Raw genomic sequence first — 12,670 nt, forward strand, 5'->3', positions numbered from 1 at the left:
CCTGGGGATGGCTGAATACCTGCCTGGTGGTGCAAAGTAGTGAATGAATTCCTTGTTTTGCTTTGCTTGTGTGCACGACTCTAGCTTTACCTATCAAACTGCCTTTATCTCAACCCACAAGTTTTCTCACTTTTACTATTCCAATTCTCTCTCTCATCCCACCAGGGGGGAGTGAGCAAGCAGCTGCGTGGTGCTAGTTAAGCTGCAGTTAAACCACAACACTATTTCATGTCTCTCATTTTACCATTCGTGACCAATAAGGAACATGTTTCTAATTCCTAAGGAGCAAGCAGAATACTCCTTGAGAGGCCAAGATGCTGTTCTTGGTATGGATCTTCAGGGCAAGACTTATTTCATATTTATCAGTGAAAGGTCCCTTGAAAGGTCTGCATTCAATTTCAGTCAAGAGGTATATAGAGAACATTTTTCTGGAGGTAGTTACGAGGCAGCAGCACAGATTCGCTGAAAATTCCCAGGACTTGCTGCATTTGCTGCAGGAATTTCTACAGTTTCCAAAGCTGGTATGTCTGCCCTACTTGGTGAGCATAAACCCACCCCTTTACCATAGTTCTTGTATGGCATGGGGTTTACAGGGGATTTTTGCTCACTTATGAATAAGAAGTATGTTTAAGAATGTTCAATATTGTCTGCACTTTACCAAAATCTCCCTATTACTTCACTGCAATTATTTATAACTGTCACATCACATCCCTCATAATTGTTCCTAATTCCAAGAATCGTCTTGCCTTTTAGGTACAAACTTCCATCCAGCACACAAATCCGGCATTACTGTATTTTTATTACTGTAATCACTTACTGAAACCCTACTGAATCATGTATCTCAGACTTCTGTAAAACAGTATTTACAATTGCAGGCCACAAAAATATTAAAGGAAAATTAAGCAAACTGCTGCACCAATTCATATTCTCAGTAATGCTAACTCCATTCTCACCTCATCCTTCTGATTTCAGAGTCATTGTTTCTGATCTGGACAGACATAAATAAGAATAAAAGTGCTGAGGCAGTGGAGTCCATGAATCTGGAGGAATGCTTTGTATGTCAACCCAAACCACTGCCACCAAGCTTCTCCATACTTAGATGTTTGCATGTACTCGGCTGCAGAGGTGCGAGGCAGGCAACCTCCACCCATGAAAACCCAGAGGAGGTGTTCCCTGAGCATGCCCCAAAGTGATGTGACCACACTGTGAGGTGTAATGTAACAGAGCGGCACAAACACAACCAGAAAAGCAGTGCAGAACTCACCTCTCTTCTGCAGCAACATGGTAGCCTGGAAACCAGAACACCCTCCTCTATCAGGTATAAACCAGCATAGTTTATCACACAGTATTTAATGTTACAGCTGCCAAATAGATATAATATAGCACTTACACAAACATAAGATCAGCTGTTCTCCAAAGAGAGATTTTTCGGTTAGGCAGGTGTCAAGAATTCAAAGTCATAAACTGATTTTACTGAAGATGGAGGAGAAATTGTACTTAGCCCACTTTGCACTCTGACGTAAGGTGTTACAACTGCCTTCCACTGCAAGACGTTGTCTTTGGCACCACTGAACGGGAATGTTTTTGCAACAGAAATACTGGTGCCAGGTTCTGCTTTCACTCACACCTGTGGCTTCTGCTGATTTCCTTAGAGGTTTCCTTATTTTCCTAGCTCAGAAACAGGTGTACCTTGTGTAAACCCGAATGCATATAGGACAACAATTTTATGATAAAGCATATGAAAAGTCAATATTGGCTTAAGGTTTTCCTGCACAGCTTCCTCCTGTGCTTTTCTCTGTTTGTGGGTCATGCGTTATAGGTCATGTTGGTTTTCAGATTGATTCACAGTATGGCCTCCCTACCAGTCACACCAGGACAGCTGAAAGAGATACTCCATGGAACAGCATGGAATGAGGCAATGGGAGAGGAATGGTTTAAGCTGGTACCTCAGATTGCCATCATATATGCTGTGATCACTGGCCAACTTAAGGGTGATCAATGGATCTTTGCCAAAAAAGAACTACTGTTACAAAAAACCCAACTATTAGTTATTTTGCTACAAGCTTCTTGGACAATTATTGCGTCTTAGTATCCATCAAGAAAGAATGGATGTGACATGGTGGGAAGATCTCAACTCACATGGGAACCTTACAGCTATGGACAAATTAATGAAAACTGACTTCTTTTACAAGACCAAGCTATGAAATGTACTTCCTTAATGCAGTTATGCATACTTAAAAATCTTAAAAATATAACAATATGAAGACTAAAGCAATCTTAACAACAATAACTTTTCTTCCCATTACAAGGAATTTAGGTAAGGAATTCAGACTTGTGAGGTATCTGATTTTTGCAAGCATTTGATTCAGTAAAGTACAGTGAAATCTACTATTACACAAGGAAAAATGAGGAAAAATTACATCAAGAACTTACTTTCTGCAGGTTCCTTAGATCTTCTTCCACTGGAGGACTTCCGCAGGAGACTTCGTCCTGAGGTAAAGAGGCTGGTTAGTTCCTCCAGAGGACTGGTGGGTGTCCGAGAACGGGAACCACTCTGAGATGTTGACCCGTAGGTACTGACCGAGGCGTTTACCATCTTTCCTCCTTCTTGCAATGTGTTTCTGGCTGTAGAATGAGGCACTGATGGAGAGCTTCTTGAGAGACTTCCTGAATGTACAGAGTCATAAGGTGGAGGTCTTTTGAGGCTTAAGGGGGTAAGAGACCTACCCATACTGACAGGAGAAGGTGAGGCAGAGTGACTTTTGGGATAACCATGTGGAGACTGTGTTCTGTATAAGGTAGAAGGATGAGGAGGTGAGGAGGTGTGCCCAGGTGTGTTAGTTCCATGAGATACTGTCTGGTCTTTCTCCAGTTTTTGATGGCCTGGTGTATGAGGTGGCAGTGAAGATGGAGAAGCTCCAGCTTGTTGTTTGATGTAAGACACATTTTCTAAAACAGGAAGCTTTGTGACCTCTAATGGAGTTAGAGGTGACTCGTCAGAATTCGGGGAACACTGTACTGGTGCTGGTGGGAACACCAGCAGTGGAGGTCTGTGAGAAAGCAGATTTGGAAATGGTGGGGGTATATCACAAAGCAAGCCCTTGGGAGTAGATGGCACTGAAGACTTGGTGAAATCTAGGTCAGGCACTGTGGGAGTAGCACACTGAGAAGAACAAGTGTGATGGTCATATTCACACTGACACTTTGAATCTTGGCCTACATCATCAAATATAGGGTATTTCATCTCCTCATAGACTGCTTCGCTTTGGTCATCCTCGTCTTTTTTGAAGTCTCTGAGAATATTCCCAACCATTTCAATATAAACAGGCTCTTCTTCCTCTGTGTCTGGGGCAGGACTGCTGACCTGTGATAAAGAGGCATCCCTAGTGAGTGTTGTCTTCATAGGGCCATGCTTTTTGATATACGTTTCATCAAAAGATGTGCTTAGCTGAGTGTTTGGATTTCGTTTCGGCTTAGGGGGTGGAATCTTCTTTGTGTATTCATCACTGTGAGGTCTTGGTTTGGCTGACACTGAAAACAGAATAAAATACAAATTCATCAGAAGTATGTAACATACTTTGTCAACCATAGGATCTCTTTTACAGCGTCATATTTCTGGGATGGATTTCCTGTGACCAACTTGTTGCTGGTTTTCTCTGGTATTACATCAGTAGAACGCTATAAAAATAACTCCCTATTCAAAACATTCCAAATCTTCCCCCAGAATGCCCTGACACTCCACTGTTAAGTAGGTAGTGAGCACTTCCCTTCCTCTGAGACATCGGTTCTCTTCCAAACTCTGGCCAGGGGACTTTCCATTTTTAAATATTATGTTTTTCAAATATCACTGTGGGCCTTTAAAGACCCAAAGAGTTGCCAAAGACATAATACTAAGTATCCAAATGAACTCCTTATGGCTGCAAGAGAACAGTTAAGATCCTGGACATGCATACCGGAATGACAGTGGTGTAACTCTGCAGTGACACAATTGATGAATCAAGACCTTTTAATTTATAGTAACTTCTTGCATAAAGCACAGCAATTGCCTCAGCACTGACTGAGAAAGAAAACACATATAAATACTGTAGAATTTGCTGATGGGATAATCCTAATAATTTATCTGCACTTTATCCTATGAATTACTGAGACTTCAGTGAAGTGAAAGGGGAATAAAGTATCTCTCAAATTCAGATCCTTCCAAAACAGATTTCTTCTAGAAATTATAAATCAAATCATTATAAAGAAATTCATTTGAAATGAGAGGTCAAGAGTTTCTTAGAAATTATCCTTTATGAATTAAACAATAAATATACTCATGGAAATTGCATTTTGTTCACTTTGCATAAATAGTTAATAAAATATCTCATTAAATGTTGGGGTTAATAAAATGTCTCATTAAATGTTTGGGTAAAGTAATTTTTTATCCTAAGTGGACTCAACAAACCTACTCAGCAACAAAATTTGCCACACACACTAAACCCAATTTATATTCCAATAGGGTAAATAGTTTTTACATTGAAAGCCTTGATGGGTCATTGCTAAGTTTCCCAGTTTAAAAAATATCCTAAACTACAGGCCAGTTTAGAATGGCAGCCTTCCTGTCTTTCCAAACTTTGCTGCTCCTTGCAATTCACTGCTACAGATCTCCTGCTGCAAACTCAGTGCTCAGAGAAATTTCCAGACACCTTCTGATGACCCATCAGCAAACAGCCCACAAATTTCTAATGCTAAACCAAGCAGGCAGTGCTCATGGAGTTAAAACCCCTTTTTTTTAGAAGCAGCCTCATGCGTATTACTAAAGCCAATAGCGAGGTACTGCTCTGCCAGCTGAAAGACAGTATTTTGACAGTCTGCAAGGATGCTGGCTCAGGGCTGGAAGATGCCTGCTTTATAGCATCTTACTAAGGTGATTTGGTCAGCATCAGAGGAGCATTCAGAGTGTTAGTACTTTGTCACACTTCTGCTTTGATGTGTTAAATAACCTCTTTCAGTTCTTACAAGGCATGGCAATAAAGGGAGATGTTAAGCAAGATTCCAGTTTTCTTTAGGAATAAGGAGCTGAGGACATATGCATGTGCACATATATGAAGTAATGAGACCACTCTTTGTTGACAGCATTTGTTAAAGCTTAACATGTAACCAAGATGCAACAAAGGAAATAGAAATCTTGCCAGATTTTTTTTTTTTAAAAAGAATACCTCAAAAATTGATATGCTCTCATGATGGTTCCAATTAACGTGTTCCACTTTGCAGCAGGCTAGGGACATGCAAAAGTTACCACAGATAAAAGTGTTTGGTAGCTTGATAGTTTTTCACTGTGTGGATATATCCTAATGTACTTTAAATTTGTCTTTTTAATTAACCCAAATTAATTTTCTTGAATGTGTTAGCATAGACTTTTGGGAATAAGATGTAGGCTACCAGAATCATTTGGGCTTTGCAGAAAATATTATTCCTGATGTATTTGACAATACCAGCAGATTTTTCTTGCTGTGTTTCCAGTAAATTACTATTTCCTTTCTGTTTAGTCTGTTTGTATATTATGTTCATATATATTCTACTGACATAAACTTAATCTTAACCCTCTTTTCCACACCTCTGTTAATCTGATTTACAACCCTGGCAAAAGCAACCTTCTTCAGATTGGTATCAACAGAATGAAGAGACAGTCAATGAGACCAGTACAAACTGCCTGATCATTTCTGAACATGTTGCCCAGGACCTGAACTGTACTTTAGACTCACTAAAGGATTACGGATTTTGTTGCATTTGAAAATAGCGTATTTTCTATATAGAGGCTTCTCACAGTATTCAGTTCCCTGTGCATCATGCTACCATCCTTAACAGATGCCTGATACAAGTGTTTCCCGCAGCCTCAAGTTGTGTCAGTGGAGGTTTAGATGGGATACTAGGAAAAATTTCTTCGCTGAAAGGGTTGTCAAGCACTGGAATGAGCTGTCCGGGGAAGTGGTTGAGTCACCATCCCTGGAGGTATTTGAAAGATGTGTAGGTGTGGTTTAGGGACATGGTTTAGTGGTGGACTTGGCAGTGTTAGGTTTACAGTTCAATTTGATGATCTTAAGGGTATTTCCCAACTTAAATGATTCTATAATTCTTTGACTCCTCACACCCCTGTTCCCTATGTTGTCTTCTACATCTCCTGTGCCATAAGGTGTCACACTGAGAACGTGCTCTATTTCATAGCCATATCCCCACTCCTCCATCTCTTTATCTGGAGATATGTTAATGATGGGCAAAGTGATCAAAAGATGCTCTTGTGCTGGAGGACATTCAAGGTTAACATTACTGGTCATTAACTGTTTGGTTTTTTTTTTACCTAAAAATAGCTGAAAGTGGTTAAGAGTACTGAGTTCTCAAAAAAAAAAAATTGCTAGAAATAGTATATTTCCCTCTTTCCTTCTTTGATTCCTTTCCAGTTTTTATCCAGCTGATGAGGTTCTGCTATGTAGTCGAGACCTCTCCTTAGGTGTTGGGTTTGCATATACAGATTCACAAGTTAGTGCATTACAGACAAGGAAATTAGAAATGTCACAGGAAAGTTATTGACTTTTTGCCATCTAGTTTTGTAGAGTATTTTTGCAAAGGGTTGAAATTAAGTACCACAGTGACACACATAGCATTCTCATCTGCCATTGCATGATATATACCATTAGCCTAAAATATCCTGGTGACATTATCAACAAAAAGGTCAAATAACCCAGTCTTGCTGTATGATACACACAGTAAAACATGACAAAGTGAAAGATTTGCTTTCCGTTTTCTAGTAAAAACATTTTTTCCTCTGCCACAGTTTATTTTATTGAAGCACCTATTTCCAGGACTTAGTATGTTACTGAGTTCTTTTTCTCTCCTTGACAAACTGGACTTTTCAAACTAAAATTTCAAACTAAATGCTTTAAATATGTTATAAACCTTATAAAGGGACCGAGGTACCTCTTCTATGCTACATGGAGCAGGAACATTGGGTGCTCTAAGACTTTCTAGAGAATATACACAGGTAAATGGATAGGTTAGATAGCAAAGAAAACTATTGTGACTGGGATGAGAGGAACTGCTCAACATCTACTGGGAACTCCCCTCAGCTGCAGCGGAACATGCAGGAGGCCAACTGAATTATCTTTAAGAAGCCTATGATGTAAGACGCTTATCATGTTTATTTAACAAAGGTTTCTACTCTGAAACACAGCTCCATAGCAAGGGCTGAACTCTACAGCACACCTGATAATGGAATATGGATCAGGAACTACCACTTCAGCCCAGAATAAGAGAAAAAACCCAGGAATCCTGCAATCAAACAGAGCTGTGTAAAGCTAATGAAAGGAGCAGGGAGTATTTGTACAGTTCCTGTGTTACCAACATTTGGCAGGGATAAATGTGCATGAATGCAGAAGCCCTGGCAAGATCCCATAGCCAATGAAAGGAGATTATTTGGCAATCTCCAGAGAGGAACAGGCAATCTTGCTTTAAGTACTTGACATTTATCAGGCAGAAAAAGCATTTGGTGCCTGCTGGGAACATAAACTCCTATGAAAAGCAAACCATGCTGACATATTGGTGATACACACACTGCCATGTTGTCTGCTCTAAACATGGGGGAATTAAGTACTTTTCAACGTGGATTACTATGTCCTTGGTGCAACTGTCACCAGTAACTTGCCTTGAGACTCTGCCACTCATCTGTCAGAGCACATAGGGCCCAATTCAAAGCTAAATGGAAGAAATGAAAGTGAGGACTATTCCTCCCCCTGCCACGTGCAAGTTCCCTTAAACAGCCATTTCAAAGTGCACCACAAAAGTTCTTGTGGGTGCTTCTATTATAGATATACACAAATGCAAGAGACTGCCAGGTCCGCGAGGAGTTTGAGCAGACAGGAGATGACTAGAGGAAGATAGCTCAAAAACTGCTAGATGGCCCTCTGCCCTCGCAGGAGCTGCCCTGGCCGAGGAGGCTGCAGGAGCTCAGGATGCTATGTTAGCAGTTCCTTTTTTGCATCAAAACTGCCCAAACTATCACAGCTGATAAACTGGAAGCACAACAATCCTTGGAAACAAAACTGAACTTCACAGAGTTTACACTGCTTGGGCAGGAACTATCTGTGCTTAATAGCATCCTACTACCAAGCAATTAGCTAGCTGTAACAAACTGCAAGTGAAACAAAACACACAGGCTCTAATAACTTCAGTTCTCATCTAGAAGCAAGAAGCACAGTGCTTAAAATAGACTTACGGAAGCCCTACTGAATAAGCAGAATATGACATTTTTGAAATGAGATATTTGTAGCGCAAAGGTTACGCATAGCTTTCAGACATGCCCAGATAATCTGCCTTTCATAGTTAATTTTGGAAATACAGAATGCTTCTGGTCATCTTATCGTTCTGAAGTGTTTTTTTAATCTTTAAGGAGAGACTGAAATATGAAAATGTGTTATCAGATTGTTTTTTATTATTTGCTCACTGTATAAGGAATGAGTGTAAATGTCTAAAAACTAAAATGAATTTTGCCATTGTCCTTTGGGTGTTTACTAGCTCTTGCAGTTCATAGATCAAGCCAATTTATTGTGCTGTTCAGTGTAACAAACAGAACAAAAACACATGCAACAGGAAAATTCCTCCCTTTCAGTTTCTACAAGAGGCTATAACACTCAACTTCTTTCTAAATGAAGGAATGATTTGGACCCTCATTTTTTAAAAAATTCTTTAAAAAGTTACCCTAAATGCTGAAACAATTAATATTGCTGTATTTTGAGGGGTACCTCTATCAAAAATAGCCTCCAGGAGTGAAAGGAAATAGAATTTTCTTAATTAGACCCTGAATGTGCTGTATATTGAATCAAAGATGCACAGATTTTGATTTGCATCACAGAGTTCATCAGAGAACTCTAGGATAGCACAGAACCTACATATGTACATCTATATGTATAAGTTCAAGACTGTGAGTAACCCCTCTGGCTTCAATGAAGTGAACTGCTTGTTCAAAGTTGCACATGATCTTCAGTGCATTTGTGCACCAGTGCTTATATCGGTTTGGATTTCATTAAGTCTATAGATGAAATTTGAATATTCTTAATGAAACTGAATTGAAAAAGGCACAGTCCTCTGAACTGTGCAAAAGATTAGCACTCAGGAGACCTGAGTTTAATTCATTCTTTTTCTCACGCCATAGGGCTTTGCCTGTCATTTTACCCCTTAATGCCATTTTTCACCATCTACCTTTTGCTAGTTTAGGCTTTAAGGTATTGTACACAAGGTTTTATTTTAATTTAATTTATTATATCGATTCTTTCCTATCACTGGAAAGGAGCAGTAGAAAACAAAAGAAAATTTAAATGCATCTATTGGAGGCATGCAATGTTGAACATGCATCTTTTCTTCTTCAAGGAATTTTCGAAGGCAAAAGTTCCTACATGGTTAACAGCCATACAATATACACACAAAGATACATCTTAGCAAATGACTATAAAAACATCTTCACTGGGCTGAAATAACATCAGAGAACGTATCTGTCACAAAAACAATGCAGATTTCAAAATAGCATTGCCCTCATGGACACAAGTCCTTTCCTTGCAGGTTACCTTTCCTTTTTCTAAAAGGTAAAAGCAGAGGGAAAGAACAGGGAAGGAATAAAAAAATACAATTCATCCAAACAACTTTGCAAGTAATAGGTGGTTTCAGCACAATGATTTCATGCAGTACGTATTTTTTCCCCCTCCTGAATCTATTAGCTCTTACTGGAAATTATTTGGACATTTAAAGAGGACACAATTATACTTCAAGTGAAAGGACTAAAAGACGGTGTCATAAAGTAATACTGATGTGCTACTCGGATGTCTCAAGGCTATGATTAAGGAGACTTCTTCAAAAGTATTCAGGTCCCTTTATTTTGGCTGCAGCCTCTTTCAGCCTTTAGAATGATTGATATCTGCTCTAATTCAAAGTGGTGGAAACCTAGTAGCTTCAGTAGTGATATTCCAGAATTAGACACCAGTATAACAAAGAGCAGAATTGGACCCTGCAGTTAGATTCAGTTCTGCATTAATCCAGCAATACAACTACTGCAACTGATATGCACCATGGTTGAAGACATGCTGTTGCCAGATTCAGCTTAGAGCTGCATATCTGCGCCACAAAACTGAATTCTCAGCCCCATCACCACAGCTCCTTACATGCTATACATGCCCAGTTGGCCGTGTGTGCCTGGGATTCACGAAAGACAGCCTAGAGCACAACCTGCCCTGCTGCCAGAGCCTCCTCCCAGCACAGCAGGGGCTGCAGGTCCCTTGCCATGCGTTATCAAGATGAGGGCAGACCCAGAGATTGCAGGACCTTTCAAAAGCTTTGGACTATCAGCATGTGGGAGAGAGTCCCTCCCCAAACTGCCATGCTCCCAAGCAGACGGACTTCCAGGTTTTCTCCTCCATAGCCCTCCACTTCTCTGTGCACGTCTGACACACTGAGCTCTCCTTATTACCCTTTCCCACAGTGAAAAGGTCTCCAAAAGCTTTCAGAAAATTACAAAGAGACCGTCTCCTTCTGAATGCCCAGGCTCATGCTTTCATATATTTTGAACTTCATATCCTAGTTCTTTTCAAGAATGAGTAATTGATGTTCCTGATTTTTCCAGATAACATTGAATAGGCAAAGAAAAAAAGAAAAGAGTGTTTGAGAAATAATTACAAATTATTTGCAAGCAAGTCTTTCTGTACTGTTAGCTAAAGCTAAAAGTTATTGTTAGTCAGAACAGCCCTGGAAAGGCAGAAAAAGCAAGATTTTGTATAAGAAAAGTCAATTTGAATCACCCTCCTTTTACAGGAAAACTGATGAACTGAATGCAAATGGAGGCAAACAAAAAATTTCACAGTAGGTGCAACTTCTAGGTTGCAATGATTTTTGAGTATCCATTTAGAAAAATAACCTTGAACTAATATGCCTGGACACAAGGGGCCAGGATCTGTGGCATGATATGGGTGTAAGTTACAGCAGTTCCAGTGGAAGCAGGGTCTGAAGAGGGAGAGGTGGGAGGATTACTGGGGAAATAGGAATCTGAGTGAAGGATCCTCCCACTGCCCACACGTTCAACCAATATTGCTGAAGAGCTGGTCTGTTCTGTTTCAGATAGCCTGCAGTCTGCATCTGTGAAACAGATTTTGCAGCCTGTGCAACAGCATCAATAAAAAAATCTGTAACTATACAATCTAAAGGAATTCTAGATATAGAAAGGCAATTGGCATGGGAATTTATCAATCGCAAGCATCATTAGATGAATTACATGAAGAGTGTGCAAATAGAACTACTGAATCATGCTTGCAGAAAAATTAATTTACAAAGCATATGTGCTTGGTTGTTGGTGTCTCTAGTGCTCTAGTGTGGGAACATACAGAGTTGGAGCACTGAAGAGTTAAATGCAGTCACAACAGAGTGCAGAAAAACAGCCACAGATCAGCAACATGAGTAAAGCCCTTCAGTTTTAAAGCAACATTTATGGTATCTTGGCTGTCATCTTGAAGATGAAACCTGAACAGCTATCACTGTTTTACTGTAAATTAACTGTTATCGCTCTATTCTTACAGCTACCCACAAACTGACTGCATTTTGCACTGAGAATGATGGGCGACATCAGCCCCCTCCACCCCCCCGCCAGCGCCTTCATTGCAGTGCAGCTATTAGAGCTCAGTTTTCATATAGCTGTCATCCTGCACTAGCTGCCCCCTCTCCCTCTCTGTAACTACCCATCTCACATTCCCCGAGTATCATGCAGAAGATGGTGAGGCTCTGCATTTTGCCTGACCAAGTTTCTATAGGCTGTGCAGTGTGATGACTACAAGTGCAGCAGCATTTCTGTTGACCTGCTGAAAGAAAAAGCTCTCTTCTGCTCAGAAAGGGATGCTTCTGGGTATGTGTGCAGAGCTAAGTCCCTTCGACACATGCCTTATACACCTACATCTTATGAGCTTGTTACATAGTGGACACCTCTATGATACCAGCAAGTCTTTGAGGGCTGAGCTGCTTATTCATACATTATCTGCTGCCCAAAGGGCACTGAAGACTTCTGCACTATCATTTGGCAATGCTCATGTAAACAAGTCATAGAATCACAGAATGGTTTGGGTTGGAAGGGACCATCCATTTCCAGCCCCTCTGTCATGGGCAAGGACACCTTCCATAGACCTGGTTGCTCAAAGCCACACCAAACAAGGGCATACTCCAGCCTGAACGCAACTCCTAGCTTCAGAGGGACAACCCTGCTATTGATTACTAGCTATTGTAGCTGAGGGAGATGATGTGGGAAATCCTTTGCTGGACTTCCATGAACTTCTTGGAGAAGGTATGGTACAGGGCTTTCTGAACCCAGTGCTCATAAAAATACTGAATGAAACTGATCTCTGCAAGAGTTCCTGGGTCTGGGTGATTTCTAAGTCCAGTATCTGCATCCAAATAGTGGACTCTGAAATGATTTACAGGAGTAACAGGAAAGAAAGAAATCAAGCTGGAGAAAGAGCAAATGCTTAATGAAACAAAGTGTGGCTCACTTACTTCATTTATCTAGAACAGCAGTCTGTCTGTGCTGACTTGATTTAATTGTTGCTTTGGTTCACAAACATCCTGTCCAGAATACTAGCAGGGACTACATGCAAAGACTTGAATAATTTGT

General features: G+C 40.3%; 1 protein-coding gene across 6 annotated transcripts in view; it reads right to left on the minus strand.

Annotated features, from left to right (window-relative positions):
- NYAP2 (neuronal tyrosine-phosphorylated phosphoinositide-3-kinase adaptor 2) overlaps positions 1-12,670 on the minus strand; it is a 151,802-nt gene that overhangs the window by 61,747 nt on the left and 77,385 nt on the right. For all 6 annotated transcript variants that reach the window (XM_080409934.1, XM_080409937.1, XM_080409935.1 and 3 more), the window contains one exon: positions 2,434-3,531. In XM_080409934.1, the coding sequence (XP_080266060.1) occupies positions 2,434-3,531 (1,098 nt within the window). The remainder of the gene's footprint in view (positions 1-2,433; positions 3,532-12,670) is intronic.

Source organism: Falco punctatus (assembly GCF_963210335.1).
Source record: "Falco punctatus genome assembly, chromosome: 13".
Lineage (NCBI taxonomy): Eukaryota > Metazoa > Chordata > Aves > Falconiformes > Falconidae > Falco > Falco punctatus.